Source organism: Xenopus tropicalis, chromosome 6, assembly GCF_000004195.4.
Source record: "Xenopus tropicalis strain Nigerian chromosome 6, UCB_Xtro_10.0, whole genome shotgun sequence".
Taxonomy (NCBI): domain Eukaryota; kingdom Metazoa; phylum Chordata; class Amphibia; order Anura; family Pipidae; genus Xenopus; species Xenopus tropicalis.
In genome coordinates this window covers 119,275,206-119,299,816 of record NC_030682.2, presented here as the reverse complement: position 1 = coordinate 119,299,816, position 24,611 = coordinate 119,275,206, and the positions used below count along the sequence as shown (strand labels likewise).

General features: G+C 40.1%; 1 protein-coding gene across 2 annotated transcripts in view; it reads left to right on the top strand.

Annotated features, from left to right (window-relative positions):
• The window catches only part of arfgef1 (ADP ribosylation factor guanine nucleotide exchange factor 1), an 83,195-nt gene extending 60,588 nt beyond the window's left edge, over positions 1-22,607 (top strand). Inside the window, exons 18-39 of one of the 2 annotated variants that reach the window (XM_012965257.3) lie at positions 271-442; positions 1,627-1,778; positions 2,538-2,666; positions 3,232-3,390; positions 4,346-4,496; positions 4,615-4,705; positions 5,907-5,947; positions 6,975-7,144; positions 7,688-7,839; positions 9,718-9,890; positions 10,033-10,193; positions 10,307-10,437; positions 10,916-11,045; positions 11,629-11,764; positions 13,616-13,754; positions 14,634-14,706; positions 17,825-17,957; positions 18,169-18,308; positions 18,999-19,167; positions 19,413-19,551; positions 20,992-21,109; positions 21,281-22,607. In XM_012965257.3, coding sequence (XP_012820711.2) covers positions 271-442; positions 1,627-1,778; positions 2,538-2,666; positions 3,232-3,390; positions 4,346-4,496; positions 4,615-4,705; positions 5,907-5,947; positions 6,975-7,144; positions 7,688-7,839; positions 9,718-9,890; positions 10,033-10,193; positions 10,307-10,437; positions 10,916-11,045; positions 11,629-11,764; positions 13,616-13,754; positions 14,634-14,706; positions 17,825-17,957; positions 18,169-18,308; positions 18,999-19,167; positions 19,413-19,551; positions 20,992-21,109; positions 21,281-21,514 — 3,093 coding nt within the window. In that variant the 3' untranslated portion in view covers positions 21,515-22,607. The remainder of the gene's footprint in view (positions 1-270; positions 443-1,626; positions 1,779-2,537; positions 2,667-3,231; positions 3,391-4,345; positions 4,497-4,614; positions 4,706-5,906; positions 5,948-6,974; positions 7,145-7,687; positions 7,840-9,717; positions 9,891-10,032; positions 10,194-10,306; positions 10,438-10,915; positions 11,046-11,628; positions 11,765-13,615; positions 13,755-14,633; positions 14,707-17,824; positions 17,958-18,168; positions 18,309-18,998; positions 19,168-19,412; positions 19,552-20,991; positions 21,110-21,280) is intronic. The other variant, XM_012965258.3, reaches the window with a different exon arrangement.
• The last annotated feature ends 2,004 nt before the right edge of the window (positions 22,608-24,611 follow it).

Genomic DNA, 24,611 nt, shown 5'->3' with positions numbered 1-24,611 from the left:
ATTGAGTCCCCTTCACTTTTATTAGTCCATGAGTATTTTTCCAAAGATGCAGCTATGTAGCCCAAATTCTCATAACTGCAATTTTATTAACCATCTGCCTCTTCTACTGTTCAGTTTTTCCCAAAACGTATTTTTGTCTGGCTTTCTCTTGTATGTTTTTTTACTCATTTCCAGTTACTAACTTTTTCCCATGTAGTCTACCTTTGAGTGATCAAATATCTCTGTTTCATCTCCTATTTTTATTTTAAATTTGCATTTCCTGTTGCTTAGGTGAAGAGTAAAATGACGAAAGAACAGTATATCAAAATGAATAGGGGTATCAACGATAGCAAGGATCTTCCTGAAGAGTATCTGTCTGCTATCTACAATGAAATAGCTGGAAAGAAAATCTCCATGAAAGAAACAAAAGAACTTGCCATCACTACCAAGTCATCAAAGCCAAGTGAGTTTAAGTAAAGGCCCAGTGCTTAGGTGATTATGCACTTAATTATTTAGGGTCTAAATTGAGCCAATATTGAACCGATTCTGAAGAATTCCCAGCATTTAAAAAAAAAAAAAAATCCCCATTTATTAAAACTTTCATGGCTGTCATGAACATTGTACTGACACAAAATTAATTGCAACAATTATCTAACCTAAAATTGTGTCAGAATGTGTTTTAACTGCTTGCCTCCAGTTAATGATTGCTCTGGAAGTGAGGGTGTATGAACCTCCCAGGTAGCAAGTTTTCTGGAAGTGATATTATATAGCTCAGTTTGGGAAATGTTGAGTATAAGCAAATCAGTCAGTTTTGCTTTGATATACTCTTACTATGTTAAAGGAACAGTAACACCAATAAATTAAAGTGTATAAAAATAATTAATATATTATGTACTATTGCCCTGCACTGGTAAAAGTTGCGTGTTTGCTTTATAAACACTACTACAGTTTATATAAATACCCTGCTGTGTAGCCATGGGGGCAGCCATTTAAATTGAAAAAAGGAGAAAAGGCACAGGTTACTAAGCAGATAACAGATAAGTAGCATAGATTCCCATTGTATTCTACACAGTTATCTGTTATCTTCTTATGTAACCTGTGCCTTTTCTCCTTTTTTTAATTTAAATGGCTGCCCCCATGGCTACACAACAGCAATTTCTATTAACTAAAGTAGTCTTTCTGAAGCAAACAGACAACTTTTACCAGTGCAGGGCAACAGTACATTATATTTTAATTATTTTAAAACATTTTTATTTTTTAGTGTTACTGTTCCTTTAATGACAAGTTTAGGCCTTGCATTATTAATGTTACACTGTGGGGGGCATGGGCAAGGCCAGACAGGTGATTGGTGCATGGCTGTATGAGGTGCAGACTTATTGCAGTCCACTATGTACAGACAGAACCAGGGCAAGGTATGCATCTGATTAGTAGTAAGTTAGCAGTAAACTATTTTACTTAAAAAAAGCATTCCCAAAAAAGAAACAACCATTTTTAGGAAAATCAGTGCAACATTTTTGTTTACAGTCTGGGAAAAATGCATAATAAATTGGTGGGACCCAGTGCAACATGGGAAAACTTAAAATCAGCATATGTAAAATTGAGGTTCCGATGTACATTAATATGAAGCAAACGTGTTACTTTGAACAGGTGTTGCTAGTGAAAAACAAAGAAGACTGTTGTACAATTTAGAAATGGAACAAATGGCCAAGACGGCAAAAGCCCTTATGGAGGCTGTAAGTCATGTCCAGGCTCCCTTCACCAGTGCTACTCATTTAGAACATGTCAGGCCAATGTTCAAGGTGAGACTTTTTAATAAATCCATTTTGTACATGCTATAAATACCTTGCACTGCTGCCACTCTTAAAGGAACAGTAACACCAAAAAATGAAAGTGTATAAAAGTAACTAAAATATAATGTGCTGCTGCCCTGCACTGGTAAAAATTGTGTGTTTACTTCAGAAAGTCTACTATAATTTATATAAATAAGCTGCTATGTAGCCATGGAGGCAGCCATTCAAAGGAGAAAAGGCACAGGCACATAGCAGATAACAGATAAAACACTATTGTATTCTACAGAACGTATCTGTTATCTGCTATGTAACCTGTGCCTTTTCTCCTTTTTTCCAGCTTGAATGGCTGCCCCCATGGCTACACAGCAGCTTATTATATAAATTATAGTAGTGTTACTGTAGCAAACACACCTGTTTTACCAGTGCAGGGCAGCAGTGCATTATATTTTTATTACTTTAAAGCTTTTTCATTTTTTGGTGTTACTGTTCCTTTAAGTTTATAGCATTGTTATTTTTGCATCTTAATCCTGCTGTCATATATACAGTAGAAATATCATGAAGTTATTCCTTTTGCATGGTTTTGCAATATTGTCAGCCTCTCTGTTGCTATAATATAAAAGATAATGTAAGTCTCTATATTAAACTGACAAGCCATTAATTCTCATTGTTTCATTGTTTCCCTATACTTGCTTGAGTGTTTGTAATGTTATCACACTTGGGGTTCCATACTCCATATACATGTTTCATTTATGTATGTTACTTTATCAGCTGGCATGGACACCATTCCTGGCTGCATTCAGCGTCGGCCTGCAAGACTGTGATGACACTGAAGTAGCATCTCTGTGCCTGGAGGGCATTCGTTGTGCCATTAGGATTGCATGCATCTTCTGTATACAGGTAAGGAAAAAAGCTTATACTTACCATGCAGATATTGTCAGATCACTATCTCTATGTACTGTAGAAAATCCAACCATGTCAGTATATTTAGGCACACATCACACGTTACACTGCTTGTTTTCATGAAAACCTAATTCAAGACAATAAACAGGTGCTACTTGTTTATGATTCAAAAGTAAAAGCATTTTTAGACAGTGATTATAATTACTTACCGGATATCCTGGGCTCGTTCTTCTGTTCCCTTAAAACTTCACCAGCCTGCATTATTTCTGTAGGAACTCATTCACTGCAATCGTCATCCGCTTCTTCTCCAGTCCTCGCAGATGCATGTGCAGTAGAATGAAAAGGCTGGCTTTTTGCTAAGTTCATATTTCTCCTTTAATGCATGCATTCTGTAATTAAACTATATCAAGTAAACCCCTAAGAAATGTCAAGGCAAAGAGAATGAGTTTATTGCCAATTTGCCCTCCAGGTAGGCACTTTCTTACTCTGTTATGCAGACTATTCTGATAAACATGTTTAATGATTTGATAAGATGAAAACATCTTTTTTTTTGGTTTTGTAGCTGGAGAGAGATGCCTACGTTCAAGCCCTAGCGAGGTTTACATTATTAACTGTGAGCTCTGGAATTACTGAAATGAAACAGAAGAACATAGATACTATCAAAACTCTCATTACAGTGGCCCATACTGATGGAAACTACTTGGGGTCGTCTTGGCATGAGGTACTATTTTTACATTTTAAAAAAATGAGATAAAAATATACAGATTAGGTTCTGGGTGTTAAATGGCAATATAAGTACCTGAAGAGTTACAGAAAAATAAAGTAAATGTTAATTCTGTGTATAATTAAGATTTAATTTCCCATTAAACTGATTATATGGGACCTTGTTTACAAACTGTGGGCATGGCGCAAATATATATGCAATTGTGTTATCTTCAATCTAGGTTTCCTCCGGAATCTATCATTATTGTACCTGCTACTAGGCATAACGACTGGACCTTTATAAGGTCTTTTCTAGGCCCAACTCCCTTAATTTACACATTATTTTGAGGCAGGGCACTGGCATTTACACAGCAGTTGTACAGTACAAGGTTCCTCTAAGTCTGTAGCCCTGTGCATAGTGCCTCAGTCAGAATTTATGAACAAAGACATATATTTTAGGTCCAAAATTATTAATTAAGGGACAAGTCAGGGACATTCATATAGCAAGCAAACCTATTTGGCTATCGACCAACTCTTTCTAAAAAATTTCTGTGATTTAAATATATACCTGTCAGTGATTCACCTAAAAAGCTTAGCCAAAACAATATCTCATCGTTTCTTGAATTGTGTTGTGTTGAATTGGTACATGGAGACACGGTACTATGATATCCTTCCCCTCTGACAACCTAGATCAGTTGAAAGTGCCGTGTGTGCTACCTTGTGGCACGATATTGTCCTGACATCTGTATGGCAATATGTATCCCATTCATTAGAATGAGAAGCAGCCACTGACACCAGAAAAGCAGAAACACTTGTTTTACTAACAGCTCTACTCCCTCAGTGATCAAAATTCCTTGTGAGCGATCATGTTTTTGTTATGAGTGGGTAGTTAACAATGTTCTAATATCTAGAAAACCTGCAAACATATATAATATATATTTATGTTTGTTCTCTTTGATTTTCTTACTTTTCAGATTTTGAAGTGTATTAGTCAGCTGGAGCTTGCTCAATTGATTGGCACCGGGGTGAAGCCACGTTACATATCTGGAACTGTTCGAAACAGAGAAGGATCTTTTACTGGCACTAAAGACCAAGCATCTGATGAGTTTGTCAGTCTTGGGTTAGGTGTGTATTTCCAATAAATTAAAGGCACAGACACAGCAGTTTACATTGTTATGATATTAGTTTGTTATGCCTGTGCTACTGCTATTTTTACAGTTGTTTTATTCTATGCTTATTATAGTTGGGGGAAATGTGGACTGGAAACAAATGGCAAGCATTCAGGAATCCATAGGGGAGACAAGTTCACAAAGCGTTGTGGTGGCTGTTGACAGGTATGCTTAATTTGTATCTGTATCTGTATTTGTTTTGTCCCAGAAACTTTTCCCCAGAGAAAGACAAAAGGCCAATTGTGTTTAGAAATTTCTGTGGTTCTGCCATGTGCACTCATTTTCACCTATGCAGATAATAGAGGTGTTGGTGCCTTATTTACACACAGCTATATTAGTACCTTCCCCAAAGAACCTATAATCTGTTAAGAAGAGGCAACAAGTACCTGAGTCAGGGATGTATTGCTTCAAAAGGAAGACTAGCAAAATGCTTCCTCTAGAACAGTGATCTCCAACCAGTGGCTCACAAGCAAAATGTTGCCTTGGATGTTGCTCCCAGTGGCCTCAAATCAAGTGCTTTTTTTTTTTTTTTCCGCCAATAACAGCCCTTATTTAGCACCACCCCTCAGGAACATTTTTCATGTTTGTTTTGCTCCCCCAGTGATTGTAATATACCTGATATTCCGGGCTAGTGCTCCTGTTAGCAGAAGCCTGCACCGACCCTGGGTACCTACGAGTGAGTGATCCTCTTACTGCTTCTGTCTTTACAACATTTGCGCATGAGCAGTAGAGTGAAAAGCCGAACTTTTAACAAAAAAAAAAAGCCGTCTTTTCTTTGTACTGCGCATGTGTCGGCCCCAGGATGACGAGGAAAGCAGGATTCTTGAGGTGAATTGTATTGTCACCAGATTGTCCCAAGCGGAGAACAGGGCCGGAGGGAGTGTATGAGGAGATGAAAGCAGACACATAGAGAGGAGCAAAAGAATGCACGGCTCTGAAGGGAAGGTTAAGAATTTCCTTCTTTATGCACTACTTGACCAGGAGCCAGGAATGAGACTTAGTAAAGGCATGGAGAGGAGTTGTAGTGGGTGGAGATGAGATTCTTCTTGTAATCAGTATAGATCAGGATAAGGGACAGATTAAACCGTGTATTCTTTCTAAATGCACAGTTGAATTTAAAGAGAGAGAAAATAGAAAATGATGATTAAGCTACTGGATATTGGAAGATATTTAGTAAATTAGAACTTTGGTAGAACGGGTTAAAACGCTTTAGTCGGACAACTGGTTTACTGCAGAAATATCAAGAGTTACATTTATACATAGAGTTTACTGCTGGTAACTTTGCATTGCTTTATAACAAACCTTTAAATGTAAGTGTTTATTCTTTTAATCTGTCATTGAATAACCAGTTTGGTTGTTTTTGCAGGATATTTACAGGATCCACAAGACTGGATGGTAATGCAGTAGGTAAGCAATTTAGCTTTTCATTAGCAAGGCTGATATGGTGGGTACAAATACCGAAATGAATAATAAATTAAGAATACAAAATGTGTAATAAATTTGTCACAATAGGACAGAAAATAATTTGGATTGGCTTTTTAAATCAAATCAAGACTGACAACCTGTAAAGTTTAGAACTAATAATAAATAATGTAATATGGGTTAGGGTATAGTAAGCACAGGGTCCTGATAGGTGTTTTGTCTTTATTTATATAGCACCACAGGTGTACACAGTACCTTACAAAACGTAAACACAAACAGGGGTAACGTTATTATAAATTAGACAGTAAGAATAAATACTTAAGTGCTAGGAGGATTAAGTACACAGTTGGGAGGTGGTCCCTGCCCTGAGAAGCTTACTTTAAATCATCCTATACATTGAAACAATTGTAAAGGCACAAGTAATACCAACTTTGAATAATACACTAGGTCCATTAAGAAGTACTGCAAGTCTTGATTTTTCCTACCCACTCCAATTAAACTGATAATTGATGTGTCATACAACTACTGACTCATTGAAATTACTTGTAGTAAATGACTATCCTGTTATCATAACTGTAGCATATATTGTATTTATTCAAATTTAGTAAACTCGAGGGTTAACTGATCTCCTGGGTAGAACACCTGGTGCATCTAATAAAGAGGAGTAATTCTGCTATGACCTAGGAAAGGGTAAATCTGTGATATCAGTTGTTTTCATTGCTTACTATAGCATGAAAGTCTAGATAAGATAAGAAACAATGCAGTGGCAAATTAACACATTTAAAACAAGTAAACAGTGCTAATATGCACTGCCTACTATTTACAGCTGTTTAAATACAGCCTCTGGCTGAGGATGTTGGGAGCAGCTTAAAGGCGATACATGTATACTAGACAGAGTGTGAATTATTCTCAAAGAGCCCTACTTTATTTAATATACTTTTACTCCATGCATTTAACAAGTAATGTCCATAACAAGCATCTTTGGTCAGCAAATTTTATGGGTTTCTTTCAGTGGATTTTGTGCGTTGGCTATGTGCAGTCTCCATGGATGAATTGTTATCTCCGATGCACCCTCGTATGTTCAGCTTACAGAAGATTGTAGAGATATCGTACTACAACATGGGCCGCATCAGGCTGCAGTGGTCTAGGATATGGGAAGTCATTGGAGACCACTTTAATAAGGTACCTCGATTTACACAATTTAAGCATCAAGTGCAGATGTTTCTGAAATATTACTTTTTCATCTTTTTCGAGCCATGGCCTAAGCAGAATTGCCTCAGATCATTCATTTGGTTTATATTGTACACGTTTAGGGTGATGTCCCACATAACAATTGAGTCGCCTGTGATAGATCTTTGCTATCGCAGGCCACTAACTGCTCCAAAATGCCTTTCCACCAGCAACAATGGGAGTCACTGGTGAAAAAGCATTTCGGAGTGGTAAGTCGCCCGTGATAGCAGAGATATAAACCACTCCGTGGTTCAGACTTAACCTTTAGTTTCTAGAAAACAAGACTTTTCCAGTCCCTTAATTTATAGTTTGTAACTAACAGAGCAAAGCTAACAGTCTTAGATACAATCTAATCCAGTTATTGCTCTTAATACTCGCTCTTAAAAACAGTTTATACTTTTCTGACTGATATGGAATTTCCCATTCCCTTTTAATACATATGTTTTGGAGTCCTAATAGCACTTTCTGGCTATTATTTTTAATGTGTGTCTCCAGGTTGGCTGCAATCCAAATGAAGATGTGGCGATCTTTGCAGTGGACTCTCTAAGGCAACTCTCAATGAAATTTTTAGAAAAGGGAGAGCTTGCAAACTTCCGTTTCCAGAAGGACTTTTTAAGACCCTTTGAGCACATCATGAAAAGAAATCGGTAAGAATGTAGGCTTTCCAGAGGGCGAATACATTTTGATCATAGTGTTTCCCTTATACTGGGTATTAGTGCTTCAGATTTCAAAGTACATGCTGTGTGCTTATACTTTTAACGTCCGTCTTCTTCCCTAGAAATGATGAGAAACCCTTAATTGCAAGTAATGTCTTTGATTTAGCAACTAATTTTACTTTGCACAAAGGATCATGCCAAACATGGCTGTGTTTCCGCCTGTGTGTAAAAGCAGTCCGTAAAATGGCAGATCTGCTCTCTTTCGCTCCTGCTTCTATCTGCACTGACAGGCACTGTGTTGGGCTGTGTGCAGACCCACAGAGCAGATATCAGTGAGAAAATACAAAATACTAGGCAGAAATCCACTTAGCTCTCAGACTGACACAGTGCCTGCCAGTCCAGACAGAGGAAGAAGCAGATGAGAGCAGATAAAATGCAACACGTATAATCAGTATTCACCGCTGCAATACCAAGACATAAGGAGTACCTTGTCCCATATTTATTAAATTAATTACACTGTAAATTGGCCTTAAAGTGATACTGACACCTATTAAACCCGTTTTTATTTTTTACACCTGCCATTGTGTTTATGTTATGAGCTTCTAAACTGTTATTTTAAAAAAAATCCAGTTTGGTCACATTACTATTAGGAGCAGATCAACTACTACTCCACAAGGCAGCCATGTTTGCTCTTCTGCACTGCCATGTAAACGCCTCCATCAAAAAAAATCACCCAATCACATTGCCTGCTTTAGGGGGCTCTCCTTCTCCCTTCTGTTACACACACACAGAGAAATAAACTTTGCTCTTGCTGTCAGTTGTCTGCTTCAAAAGGACTCTCCCCCTCCGCATTACACGTACAGAGAATTAACAGACACCATCAATCAGAGTAAAGCTGAAGTAACCGTTCTCCAAGCTTGTATTGTGGTTGGAATCGGACCTCAACTGTGAAAGATTGACGGCGTCTGCTAATTCTCTGTGCGTGTAATGTGGGGGGGAGAGTCCTTTTGAAGCAGGCTAAGGACTGCAAGAACGTAAGAGAAAGGGAAAAGAGAACCATAAAAAGCTGCAAAATAAACTTACAGCAACAGCGAGGGAACACATCCACGGGTAAATGCTGCACGCTCACAAGCATTGGGAAGGGAGGTCACATGGTCATGTTTATTTACGCTGCTTAAAGTAATGTTGGGATTCTCCCAGTTTTTTGACGTCAGCTACTCCACTTCTGACAGACAGCTTCAGAAGCTACAGTCGGCTTGCCAGACAGTCGGGGCCAGCTATTTTTAACAGGATTTACTTAGAAAAACAAAACTTTCAGGAAAAAATGGTCAGCATGGCCTATAGGTATGTTTGGATGTAGAATCATATTTTGAAAAGTACTTTTTTGCTGTCAGTATCACTTTAAGGCTAGTGCTCTGCATTGCCGTTTCTTCCCCTGAGTTTACACACAAGTGGAGCAAACAGCAGATTTGCTCTTATCCACTTCTTTCTCTATGAGACATGACATTCCTTATCTCTTGGTATGGCCGTGGTACTTATTAATTCCTTTTAAAAATGATATAAAATGTTTATTTATTTTTTTGTTCCTTACCCGAAAAGTGTATCACTGAAGTTGCTCCACTAAGGGGACCCAAGGCTATAAATGGGTGGTAGAGCCAAAAGACTGATCAGGGCTCAATGCTTATTTCCTTTTCTACATATACCTGAAAGCTTACATGAGGGTCAAAGTAAAATTTTTAAAGCTGTAACAAGAAACTGCTGCAACACATATTTATCCCAACCATATATTGGAACACAGAGGGAGGGCTGAGCCCAAATTCTCTGAACAATGCTGCCTTGCACTCATTATATGTATTTTCTGTTAATTAGGTCTCCTACCATTAGAGATATGGTGGTACGCTGCATTGCACAAATGGTGAATTCTCAAGCTGCTAACATTCGCTCAGGCTGGAAGAACATCTTCTCTGTCTTTCATTTAGCTGCGTCAGATCAGGATGAAAGCATAGTGGAGCTTGCATTTCAGACCACTGGGCACATAGTCAGTAAGTATTTACTACAGTATTACTGAAGACTTAAGCTCCGGATGTGGCCTTCAAGGGATGCTTCTCATGGGATCCATAGGCTTCTTTGTATTAAATCATTATGTTTTTATGATTAAAAACTGCATTATCTTCTTTATTACAGCACTTGTGTTTGAGAAACACTTCCCTGCCACAATTGATTCCTTCCAAGATGCAGTTAAGTGTTTGTCTGAATTTGCGTGTAATGCTGCTTTCCCGGACACAAGCATGGAAGCCATTCGTCTGATTCGTCATTGTGCAAAATATGTTTCAGATAGGCCACAGGTATTGTGCGTTCTTTGCATAAGAATATCCTGTAGCACTAAATGTTGCCTTAAATGCCATTTTTTTTCACGCACAAACATACTACAACATGTTAAAAAGTACTTGTGTTTTAGGCCTTCAAGGAGTATACTAGTGATGATATGAACGTAGCTCCAGAAGACCGTGTGTGGGTGAGAGGATGGTTTCCCATCCTGTTTGAGCTGTCCTGCATCATCAACAGATGCAAATTAGATGTAAGAACCAGGTAACAATCCGTATTTGCAATTCCCGTATTATAAGGTATTTACTATGTTCTGTATATTTATTGTTTGTCTCACCTGTGTCTTTGTTACAAATCAGCAGAAAAGCTTCAAAAAGCTTCTGATGTATCCCTTTATGTATGTATATAACTATATGCCAGTCTTCGTAAAAAGACGTAGCTCCCTGAATGTCTAATTTATTTAGTTACCCTCTAATAAATGTGTGCCGTCTTTATGTACAAGCAATACAGGCTGATCATTTTCGGCATTGTTAAGCTTTTATTATGAGATGTACAATTTGTCCTTGAACTGCCTACTTTTTGGGTAAACTTGCTTTCTTAAGAATTCTCACGTAGAAATTACATTTGTTCTTGTATTGATGACTAAAAATTCCACCTTTAGCAGACTAAAGCAGATGCTTGTGAGTGTTTACATGCAACTGGGTTACACTGTTTGGTCACAGAAGTGTAAATTTCCTTGCAGAGGTCTGACTGTCATGTTTGAGGTGATGAAAACCTATGGGCACACATTTGAGAAACACTGGTGGCAAGATTTATTCAGGATTGTATTCAGGATATTTGATAACATGAAACTTCCAGAGCAACAGACTGAGGTAAGACACCCAGGAATCTCTTTCAGGCAACAGCCAATACAGCTAAAAAAACTGCATCATTATGAAACATATACATAACTCTCTCTTGTAATATCAGCAGTGATCCTGTCTCTCTACATGCAGGATTTGTGCCACAGTCAGTTATTTATTGCCTGCACCTGGGCACACACTATGGTCCTGGGTGCAGGCAAGGTAGGCTGATGTCAGCAGAGGGGCTGTGCATTTTTCCAAAGGCCGAGGATCATCCCCATGTGGCATCAGCCTAATACCTGTGCTAGGAGATAAATAACACACATGCCAATACTGTCAACTGAGAGAACAGACTGCCCCTGTGTCCTGGCAGTATATTGGCACTGGCCTGCCTGTTGCTCTGACAGTTATTCTGCTTGTTAAAAATGAAAAAGCAGCAAACGTTTCATAAAACATTTTTGAAACCAAATGAATATTATACTTTATATAATACTATACTGTCTGCTCATTATTCCAGTGAATATGCCCATATGTGACCCAGATCATCTGGGTGTTTCTTGTTATAAAACACCTCCCTTAGCTACAGACTTTTGTTTGTGTTTCTTCTGTTCAGAAGGCAGAATGGATGACTACTACATGCAATCATGCCCTCTATGCAATTTGTGATGTGTTTACACAGTACTTTGAGGTACTGAGCGATGTGCTGCTGGATGATATCTTTGCACAGCTCTACTGGTGTGTGCAGCAAGGTAAGCATTCACAGGGGGCACATAGAATTAAAGCAGTCCCAATTACCATTAATTACTTTCTTTGTCTCAAACAGGCAACACACATTTTAGCCAGTAAAGGTGGCCATACATGTAGCAATAACGTTCCCACCCTTCATTGACATTCAGGGCTGAATCGTCAGATATGGAGGTAGAAACAATAGAAATTCTACCTCCTCCTGACGATTCAGCCCTGAACGTAGATTTTGCTTGAGCACCATCAGAATCTTTTAACCTGCCTGATCGATGAGAAAATGTAATTCTTATGGGGCATTTTTATCAAAATGTGAGATTAAAGCTCTCCACAGAAAAACTCACCCACTTTCTAACAAAAATCTCATAGGGATGAATAGAAAGTGGGTGGATTTTCTCTGGAGAGCTCTCTCACATTTTGGTAAAACATTTCCTTGCATTAAAACTCAGAAGCTGAAATTTGTCCGTGACATTCTCACCCCAAACCCTTGCCAATCATTAAGTGCAGGCTGACACATCAAACAGTCTTACACAGATAATAGGAAAACCACTTCTGAGATGAGCTGGCATTGTATAATGTTAGTTTGTCATCAGGTTTGCTACATTGATTTATATTTTACATCCAATACATCTATTTAATCTGTGTTTTGTTTTAAGATGATACTAAGGTACCTGTAGGCATTTCTAGGGTTCCCATCTCACCCTTCTAAATTCAAGCCTGCATCAATATTTCATTCATTATTCATTATTACTTTTTAGTAATACGCACACAATTATCCTTGTTCAGAGCTGCTTTGAAACCTGTGAAGCATGCATCAGACTTGTATTCTTATTGGTGAGAAGCCCCACATAATGCTTATCTTTGTGTGCTCATTTATTAATAGGAAAAATATTAAGCATTGGTAAAAGAGACTAAGTTCCAGGGTTGCCTGCTCACTGACATAAACCTGGGCCTATAAGATCATTTATATTGTATGGTATATTAGCAGCTATGTCAGTGTAAAGATGATTGCAGTATAGTATTAAATGCAGGATGCACCTGAATGTATAGTTGTTGGCCCTGTATTTGTGTCCTGTATTTTACTTGTTCTCTTGCAACTTTAATCAATAGTGTGTGCTGCAAAACTGCAAACATCCAACTGATATTGGATTATATTTCACTTTTTTTTCACCCAAAACACAAAGCTTCCTTCCCTTTGAGTCCTTGCTACAAGCAGGCAGCCCCCTGTAAGCAAGGACTCAAAGGAAAGGATGTTCAGTTGGATATTTGCAGTTTTGCTACACTTATATTGTTCTGATATGGCTGGCCAGCCTGTGGGATGACTGATTGTAGCACTACATGAAATTGCTTACCATGTTCTTCTTGGCTTATATCCCCATGTGTATGTTTGCATGTATGTATGTTAGTGAAAGCCACAGATTGGCTCAGACTCACACAGGACATTGCTTGTTCAGTTTAACTGATATTCCCCTGAATGAAGGTGTTATGTGGCCAAGTTTGAGAATTCTGCCACAGGATTTAGGGGTGGCAGATCCTAAACTGTCGCTAAGAAGGAGCCCACCAAAGAACCTGACATCAAGAGCCATCTTCCACACCAGTAAGATGGGATCATTGGGGTCAGTGCTACATTTTATATGTGCTATATTGGCCTATGATTGCAAAAAGGACTGATGTGCGCTGGCCTTGATGGGGAATGCCAGAGCCGGCCAGGAGATTGTCTGGTGTTCTGAAAGGCCAATCTGACCCTGCCAACTTTATTGGAAGATAACTATTTGTTAGAAGGAATTATTTTATGACCTTGCAATAATAACGCCTGTGCCAAAAGTTTCTTACTAATCAAATATGTGTTGTACTTGCAGATAATGAACAGCTTGCTCGATCTGGCACCAACTGCTTAGAGAATGTTGTTATTCTGAATGGAGAGAAATTTACCTTGGAAATCTGGGATAAAACCTGCAACTGTATGCTGGATATTTTTAAAACCACAATCCCTCACGCGTAAGTTCTCTTGGGGCTTACAAACTATTCTGTTGGAATGCAATGTTCAAATTCTGGCCAATGGAAGGTTGGCCATACACAGTGCCGCAATGTCTGCCATTTTGGCTGTTGTCAAATAAGCTGCCACAAACAGACATGTTGGTATGTGCTGTATGGATATTATTTAACCCTTCAGCTGGATTGTGTAGTGTTACTCTTTCTCTTCCCATTATTTCTTCCAGGCATGATCTACCCATTCCTGTCTTTTCTTATACAGCATTAGAATAGCAACTCCTGGCAAGGGAATATAGAGTCAAATATTCTAATTAAAATCTAGGTTGTAAATGGAAAAAAAATATATATTATAAAAAAAAAAGTTTTCTCTTAAGAGCAGAGAAGGGAATCAATTCCAAGGACAGGTTTGTATCTGCAGTTACAGTTCTGAGCTCTGTCAGTGCTGAACAACCAACCAAGTGGCACTGACATGCAGAATATTTCAGTGCAAAACTTTGCATGTCTAAAGGGCACGGACAGTCGAGGTCACACTATACCACTTACCCACTAGCCTATATATATATAATATTAATATATGTGGCGTGTTGTCCTGGTGGGAAAGGTGGATTGTTAGGCAAAGATTAATTATTTGCCAAAAGAATTAAATAAAACCATTCCATATAAATATAATTCATCAACTAAGATGTATTGGGTCAGATAATATTGAATGTCCATTATTGAGATCTTTGTCTAGCCACTACTACTCTACTTTTTGTCCTCATTCAAACAAACACCAATTACTCTTGTCCTTAGCAAAGCCAGCCCTTCTCCCAGCTGCCGTGCCTGTAAATGAAATGATCACGTAAATGACAGATATTACAATTGCTTTTCTTTCCCGGCTGCCAGGTTACTGACATGGAAACCTGCAGGAGGAGACACAGAACTGAGCTCACAGGCTGACGGCAGGGACAAGCAAGCGGTGAGATTTCTCTGTTTCTAGTAAAAGACTTGCTGCAGAAGTGAATGGTTTTCTTGACCTATTACATTACACTATTACAAGCTATTTCAATAAATGAACTCTGACTGGATAGTGTTATATGAATATATGTATTTAGCTGCACATTATTTCATGTTTAAGGGTGAAGACACAAACGGGGGGAATTCACAAAAGTGGAGAGAGCCCTTTTTTGGAGTAAAAGTGGTGGAAAAAGTGGTGGAAAACACTTTCTCCAGATCCACAAACAGAAATCCACTTAAATTACGACTCAACCGCCACTTTTCCATTTTTGGTGAAAGAAAGACAGTTTACAGACACTTTTGTGAATTTGTCGTTTAAACTACATTTATACAACGTTTTACCGGCATTTTCCCCCAACGTTTTCAAAATGGAGTAAAGCTCAGTGTAACTGTGTCAGATCAATTCTAAGCTCTGCTGTTTTGTTTTGTTTCACCCAGTCTCCATTTCACACCTAAGGTGGGAGCCCCATTGGGGGATCGTTAACATATTAATGGGGATTAGCAGCCTATTGTTAGGGGACAAGTTTCTGTCTCAGCCTAGAACAATAGGTGCAAAAAGCCTTGTTAACATTTTATAAACAAGTAAAATGCTTGTTTATATCTTATATTTAAAAAGTTTTTACCTCACATTTGCATGATTATGCTAGTTTTAGCTTAATCTGTGAGGCAAAAATAACATTTTGTGTGAAAATATTGTAAAATTTTTATTAAAAGGAAAAGTAAAGCCTCCCAGGCAAATTTTTAGGGTTAGCAGCAGTGCCCCTCTTTAATCACTTCACTGACATTTGCCCCAACTTATCTGTGCCCCCAAAGCATGTCCTGAACTACAGAGCTGCTTGACAGCATTGGCCCCCACCTGTTCCCAGCCGCCATCTTGGTGATCAGCAAACAGCACATGCACACTGGCACCCAGACTGGGATATTGGGGTACAGGGTTGGACTGGCCCCAACAGGGCACTGGATAAAAACCCAGTGGGCCCTAGTCCTGTTGGACCACTTTTCACCTGGCATGTTGGTGTGGGGGTCGGATTGCTGCTGCCCAGTAATGAGTAGGGGCTAGAGAAGAAGGTATTTAGACCCTTAAATCATGTTCCAGAAATGGAATTACACAGAAATAGTACAAACAGTACAACAGTACAAACAGTAGAAAACCCAGATTTTTCTGAAATAAAAATGATGTATAGTTTTCCTTGGCAAAGTAAAATTACCCCTCAGGAAATGCCCCAAAGTGAAATGACAAATTGCAAATGAAATGCAAAATCCTGCTGGTAAAATCCTTCCCCCAAGGCTCCTGTAGCTGTGGGACTGGGTTTGATGGCACCGACAGATTTACTAAGAGCTAAAGGCAAATTCATAAAAAAATATCGGGAAAATGACAAAATCTGAAAACTGTCTGTTTAAAAGAGAAATTCACAAAAGTGAAGATAGAGGTTTGTGACTTTTTATTTTGTCTCAATATCACCACTTTTGTAAATTCTCCCCATAGGGAAAAGTGCCAAAATGTAGCCAGTGAAAAAGTCATAACGACAACCGCAGCAGCCCATTTCTGGGCCAAGCGGTTGCCAGGACAGGTTAAGTGACTTCTGTCCAGGGGTCACAAGGGCGTAACCTGTGGTGAGACATATTTCTAGCTATGGGGGGATTAGAACTACTGGCTGGCTGGCTTAAGGCGGGTGTCTTGACCACTAGGCTACGCTTGCTCCTCCCGCTTGTATGATGTTTCTTTCGTCCTCTTGTCAGCGTCATATTGGCGGTTGGCCTATCCTAACTGACTGAATGAAACATTCTGGGTTAAAGCCTACCCTTGCACCAACACCTATATAACTTGGGAGATGAATCCTTCATTTATCAACATTCCCTGAGAAAGTTCATAAGTGAGCCTTACAAAAGATGCTTAATAATTTAGTTAGCTTAAGGGTTAAATTGACATCTCTGGGTGAAAGTGCTGCTCAGTTTTCCACGTGCCAAAAAGAATAAAGCATTATTTTTAATTAGTATGAGCTAGTGTAGTATAGTATAACTGGTGGAAAAAAATCAACCCCGAAAAAAAATTTCTGCCTAAAGAAAACATAATTCCAAGCAACTTTCCAGTGTGAATTTATTAAAAATTATTAGTGCTTTAAAAGTTATTTGGAAATGTAATATAGTAATGCTATAGTAAGCAGCATTGGGAATCAGTGTAGTCTGCAACATACTCAATACTGGGGCAGTTGTCTAGACAAAACAGCTAAATGGTTAGCGTACCCCCTGCTGAACTATATACTGGCTGAAGAGTTACTGATAATGCATAGAAGTAGGGTGAATCTCCTGTACCATATACCAGCAGGGGATAACAGATAGCGCTCACAGGATATCTCCTGTATTATATACCAGCTGGGCACTATTATACGGCTCAGAGAATATCTCCATTACTCTCCTATCAGCACCCCAGTGTAGATTCTTTCCATATATCCTAATCAAATTCCCAAAATTGGGACTGGGTTTGATGGCACCGACAGATTTACTTAGAGCTAATGACAAATTCATAAAAAAATTGTCGGTAAAATGACAAAATCTGAAAATTGTCTGTTTAAAAGACAAATTCACAAAAGTGGAGACAGAGATTTGTGAATTAGGTGGTAAATCCGACAAATCTTTCTCTACTTTTATTTTGTCTCAATATCATCAGTTTTGTGAATTCCCCCCAAAGAGTTACCAGTAGCAGCTACTTTTTAACTTCTACTTAATGCCAGAAAATACCCTGCCATAGACAATGCTGAGAATTGCTGCTGCTAAAACCCACATAAAGACAATCAGTAAATGATCAGCATTGTCTTTTTTAGTAGCCACGACAAGTAGCTTCAACTAGTAGCTCCATGTGTGTTCACCCTAATTGTATGCGCTAGTCTCTTTTTTTTTTCTAACAGCTTAGTGCCGTTTTGCCACATATAATCTGATAATTGTCAGGAGCAGAGGTCTTGGTGGCTAATGAGTATTAGGGCCTGTATTACAAGCGCAATTATCCGCTGGGCACATTTAGTTCTCATACAATGAGTTTCTCATACAATGGTTTCATGGTGTTTTATGTGTGTCTGCTGTAGGATTCAGTGTCCCAGAAATCTGTAGATATCCATGAATCTATTCAGCCTCGCACAGCCGACAGCAGGAGAAACATCCAGACTCAAGTTTCCCTAGTGGCCCAAGAGGAGGGGCATTTAGCAAGGCCTGGTGCAAGTAAGTGCAATAGATACGAGGTATCCGCACTGTTCTACATGCATGTGCCCTTGGACGGCAGGGTTAGAATAAAAGTGCAATTGAGAGGTGACTTCACAGTGTGTCTCACTGAGCAGAATCTTGGTGCTACTCTGTATAGAATTTGATGATTCATTCAGTCTCTTCCTGGATGTTACTAGTAATAACCAGCCTTATTGTGTGTGTGTTGCAGGAGTGGCAGAGCAGCGCTTATTTGCAGCCTTGCTGATTAAATGCGTGGTGCAGCTGGAGCTCATACAGACCATTGACAACATTGTGTTCTTCCCTGCAACCAGTAGAAAAGAAGATGCAGAGAATCTGGCTGCGGCACAGGTGCTTTTCCACTGTTTAAAGAGTGAGGGAGCCTGGGGCCCTTCGGATTTTGCTCCCATTTTTCTACATCTGTCTGTTTACCTTACCCTACCCCTCTACTGTGTTTATGGAGCTTAATTCTTAGTCAGCACATATCTGCATGTTCTTCCAGTCAAAAGCAGCAATGATTCATGTCTGGGTTTTTAACATGAGAAAGGAAATGTTTAAAGCAAGATTATTCTTTCCTTAAAGAAATGTCCTGAACCTTCCTAGCTCCCCCTCCTTTTTATATAGACAGCTGATTAAGTGTCCAGACTGCGCGTGTTTCAGTTGTGGGAGTCTAAGGCAGGTGAAATACTCTGACTGAACAATATTATGCTTGTGCGGATTTTAGTATATAGCTACATATTGGGAGAATAATTCAGTGTTCCCTATAGCTGCTGATTAAGTTGCCCAAATGACTCAATATTTTTAGTCAGCACTCACCACTCCAAAAGTTCATAGTTGTTGCACATGAAGACTATTCACACATCAGCCAGCTCAGATAGCAAATGTAGTAGTCACAGCACCATCTCCAAAAATAATTTAAAAAACCTTATTGGTCACATCTGGCTTAAATCTCCAACAAACTGCAGTTTGCACTGTATTGCTGCCCATATAACCCATGGCAAGAGCTGACTGACTCTGCATTGTGTTGTTTCCCCCATACAGAGGGACACGGTGCATTTAGATGTTCATGTGGACACTCAGGATCAAGGCATGTATCGCTTCCTCACATCCCAACAGCTCTTCAAACTCCTGGATTGTCTGCTGGAGTCTCACCGATTTGCAAAGGCCTTTAATTCCAATAACGAGCAAAGGACTTCTCTGTGGAAGGCAGGTGAGAATGGAGAACAACCTAATGGCCTTGCCCAGAGCTCTGAGGCAGAATGTCCCATGTTGCTTGTATGTGGCAGGGCAAGCGGCTGCTTCTGTTCCAATGCTGTGAATGCCAGGCCTTGCACACATCTCACAAAAAGACTCTTCCTGCTGCTTTGGGTTCACAGACTCAGTTGGGCTGTGGGTTTAGAACAGCACAGGACTGTAGAATTGCATTGCATAAACAGCATTTCGTTCTTTCATTAGGCTTCAAAGGGAAATCGAAACCCAATCTCCTGAAACAAGAGACCAGCAGCCTGGCCTGTGGCTTACGCATTCTGTTCCGTATGTACATGGACGACAGCCGGAGCGATGCGTGGGATGAAGTTCAGCATCGATTGCTTAAGTGAGTATAATGCCTCCAGCATGGTAAAAATACTATCCCAGCGGTCTCATTAGATACTGTGTTTGCATTCAGGCACCGGAGAGCATACTGCTTGTCTGTCTGGCCCGAAGATTCTTCCATTTTCACTATTCAGGGTACTGTGTGTGTTAGAGCAGGTTTCACTCTCCTGTAATCGCACAGGCAGGGAAGTCTCCTAGGATGTGAATAAATCCTCTCGCATTAGGGAGCATCTGTCATGTCTTTACTTTTCATCCTAGCTAGCCTGGGCAACATGGAACAGTTTGCACTATTACTGGTGCACAGCTAGCCTGGGCAACATGGAACAGTTTTCACTATTACTGTGCACAGCTAGCCTGGGCAACATGGAACAGTTTGCACTATTACTGGTGCACAGCTAGCCTGGGCAACATGGAACAGTTTTCACTATTACTGTGCACAGCTAGCCTGGGCAACATGGAACAGTTTTCACTATTACTGTGCACAGCTAGCCTGGGCAACATGGAACAGTTTGCACTATTACTGGTGCACAGCTAGCCTGGGCAACATGGAACAGTTTGCACTATTACTGTTGCACAGCTAGCCTGGGCAACATGGAACAGTTTGCACTATTACTGGTGCACAGCTAGCCTGGGCAATATCGAACGGTTTGCACTATTACTGTGGCACAGCTAGCCTGGGCAATAAGGGACGGTTTGCACTATTACAGCGGCACAGCTAGCCTGGGCAATATGGAACGGTTTGCACTCTTACTGCTGCACAGCTAGCCTGGGCAATATGGAACGGTTTGCACTATTACTGCTGCACAGCTAGCCTGGGCAATATGGAACGGTTTGCACTCTTACTGCTGCACAGCTAGCCTGGGCAATATGGAACGGTTGGCACTATTATGCGGCACAGCTAGCCTGGGCAATATGGAACGGTGGCACTATTACTGTTGCACAGCTAGCCTGGGCAATATGGAACGGTTTGCACTATTACTGCGGCACAGCTAGCCTGGGCAATATGGAACGGTTTGCACTATTACTGTTGCACAGCTAGCCTGGGCAATATGGAACGGTTTGCACTATTACTGTTGCACAGCTAGCCTGGGCAATATGGAACGGTTTGCACTATTACTGCGGCACAGCTAGCCTGGGCAATATGGAACGGTTTGCACTATTACTGTTGCACAGCTAGCCTGGGCAATATGGAACGGTTTGCACTATTACTGTTGCACAGCTAGCCTGGGCAATAAGGGACGGTTTGCACTATTACTGGTGCCCAGCTAAGGTTAATAATTGAACATTCATTGAAAAAGGATATAAACTGAAATACATAATTTTACACAATGAAACAAATTTTAATTCTTAACAACTTTCCAATACACAATAATAATTACAAGTTGCTGGGGCAAATAATAGTTCCGCAATGTTACTGACTTTTCTCTTGCCCCTCCCGCAGTGTTTGCAGTGAGGCCCTGAGTTACTTTCTGACCCTGACATCCGAGAGTCACAGAGAGGCCTGGACTAATCTGCTGCTGCTCTTCTTAACCAAAGTGCTGAAGATTAGTGATGAACGGGTAATTATTCATTTTATGTTATTGATCTCATCAGTTGTGAGGAGGTTCCTGTCTCGCACAGGCCTATACTGAACAGCATGGGAAAATGAGTTTAAAGGTGAAGTTAAGGCAGTAATATGTCCCATGTAGCCTTGCACTGAGAATACTGATTGAAACTCATTTCTGTTCCAGTTCAAAGCTCACGCATCATTCTATTATCCTCTGCTCTGCGAGATAATCCAGTTTGACCTCATCCCGGAGTTGCGCGCTATCCTGCGGCGGTTCTTCCACCGGATCGGCCTTGTTTTTAAAATCTCCATCCCACAGGAGCAGGAGCCCCAAAGAGTAGAAGAAAAGTTGGAAGCACCTGACTCCCAGTATCCAGAAGGGAGGAGGAAGGAGACCGTCCAACCAGAAAGCTTTTGAACTAACTCTTGTTTTCTACTGCTGTTTGATTGGCTCAGTAGCATCGGCCACTTTGTGACTTCACAACACTCCAAACTGTGTGTTAGGGGTATCCTCTCTCTCTCTGTCTCTCTTTCTATCTCTGTCTGTCTCTCCGCCTTTCAACGGCAGGATCATTTCCAGCAGAAAACTGGGGTTTCCGCATTACAGGCTTTGGCACCATGAAATGGTGGAGGAGCAGTATATAATAAGGATTATTTGTGTGGGGGAAAGATGTAACCTTTTTGTGGTCCCAATTAATGTTTTAAATTGAATGAATTAACTCTTTATTGTGGCAAGATCCATAAGGAATCAAGGATTGCCGTTTCTGTTGCACTCTGTATATCTGGCAAGAACCCGCCTCTGCAGCTCCGTAATAGAAACCGCCATAAACACTACATGCGGATCTTCCCGCAATATTTTATTTCCTAATTTCTCACTGATTTGCTGCAAATCCCATTATTTTATTCTTCATGGAATGCACTAGGGTTTTTTTTTGTTGAGATTTAAGATGTATTTTTTTAGTTTTTTTTCTGTAATTCTATTTTAGCCCTAATGTAATTGCTGCTGACTTTCCCAAGCAGAGGATGGAGACATTACATTGGAATAAATGATCTGTACAAATAATAATCGCAGGGCTTGGAGTAAACAAAGAGCAATGAAATATATCTATAAATATATAAATATATCTCCTGTGGTGGCTGGGGCTGGAATCGCTCGGCAAGCCCTGCCCATGTCTGCTGTTCAAGTTACGTTCTTTTGTTTGATGTAGATTTCACTCTGTACAGATATTAATGTTATATTAAAGTAACAGGAAAGTAAAAGTGATTGGGAAATCTCGCTACTGTGAATGGCGCTCCGGCGGCAAAGAGGAAACGGTTGCGACTGACAAGCATTCCTTATTGCAGTGGATGTAGAATTACTGGACAAATGTATATGGTACAGACCTGTAAAGTTTTCTATGTAAAAAAAAAATTCTGTACAACTTTCTGTACAATATCGGTTCTCATCTGGCATATTATAATCAGGTTCTAGGTCAATAAAGTTTTTGAATTCTTTCATCATTGCAAACTAAGCAATGTCCCAGTTTCTCATAGATATACAGTGCAAACACCATGAGAAGAAACAAGGAAGCTTTCTTGTGTACCAATCATGTTTTTAACCATTTAAATAAGGGCAAACAAATTATCCAAACATTAACCTGGGCAATGACCACTCTACCCAACTGCTGCACATGATTGGCTGTTTGACTTGCCACCCATTGCACTAGAAGAAAAGAACACATTGGTTCCAAGTTTGCAGATTGCTGCCTAGGAGCAGAGGCCCAGTTATACATTTTCAGCATTCTTACAGGGGCATTAGGGCATTTTTAGGGGGTGTTTCTTGGTGGAAAAGGGGGGGACTTGTAGCCTTTCCTTCTTCTTTAATGGGACAAATTCTACCATACTTACTGTAATTTCCCTTTCTTGGAGAAGCAACAGGCACCATGGGTTAGTCCCCAACCTCCAATCAGCTAGCAGAGTCTTCCTTTTCTTATTTCTGGACTACAGAAACAGCATGCACCATGGGAATTTCAAAGCTAGGTTGGGATTGTACTGGTAGAACAAGATTAGAAGCCTTAAAGGAACAGTAACACCCAAAAAAATGAAGTTTTTAAGGTAAGTAAAATATGTACTGTTGCCCTGCACTGGTAAAACTGGTTTGTTTGTTACAGTAACACTACTATAGTTTATATAATAAGCTGCTGTGTAGCCACGGGGGCAGCTATTTAAGCTGAAAAAATGGAAAAAAGGCCCAGGTTACATAGCAGATAACAGGTAAGCTCTGTAGAATATGATGCCAGGGGAACAGTATCATTCAGTGTAGCCAGGGGGGCAGACATTCAAAGGAGAAAAGGCACAGGGTACACAGCAGATAACGGATAAGCTCTGTAGAATATGATGCCAGGGGGACAGTACCATTCAGTGTAGCCGGGGGGGGCAGACATTCAAGATGGAGCAAAAGGCACAGGGTACACAGCAGATAACAGATATTTAAGCTGAAAAAATGGAAAAAAGGCCCAGGTTACATAGCAGATAACAGGTAAGCTCTGTAGAATATGATGCCAGGGGGACAGTATCATTCAGTGTAGCCAGGGGGGCAGACATTCAAAGGAGAAAAGGCACAGGGTACACAGCAGATAACAGATCAGCTCTGTAGAATATGATGCCAGGGGGACAGTATCATTCAGTGTAGCCAGGGGGGCAGACATTCAAAGGAGAAAAGGCACAGGGTACATAGCAGATAACAGATAAGCTCTGTAAAATATTATGGGGCTTTATTGTTAACTTTCTGCAGTAGACATTTTACTGAGTCATGGAATTTAGAAAAGAGAAAGCAAAGGTAGAGTCTGGAAAACTTTGCCCATGCAGCTAACAGAAAGGGATTAATGTCTCCGATCTGGACCATGTTTTAGCTCCTCCTCAGAGGAAACTACTTTTTCAGACGCCCAAGAAGTGGCCATAGCTTTGGTTATTGCACCCTACCTCTGGGTAGTCTAGCTGACACAATAGCAATGGGGTAGGTAACTCAGTGGTAATATCTTGTAAGGGTGTAAACAGAGGGGGATTCCCCGAAATTGCAGCACCGCGTATGGCGACTTACATTCTCGCTGCTGGGATGGCATTTCGGGGAGATTAGTCGCCCGCGACGTGGGAGATTTGTGGCAGGCGACTAATCTCCCCGTGTGCCAGAGCCCTAAGAATTGTTGGTAACGTCCCCGGAGCACAAAAGGATGTGGCTTTAGCTTTTCCATTGCCATGCCAAAGTGTTGAATATAATTGGGCTGATAAATTCTTTGTCTGTATTCTAAAGCTACTTATAGAGGCATGTTTACGAAGATTGGAGATAACTGGTGATGTCTGATGGTGATGTTCCCCTTATCAACCAATCAGATCTTTGCTTTTGACTGGTGACTGTTCAAGTTTAATTGCTGATTGGTTGCTATGGGCAACAAGACCTTTATCCATACCCGAGTCTATAAATGCAGCTGTTTCTAGAATGAATTCAGATCTCTTCATCAAAAACATTCCAAAAATTT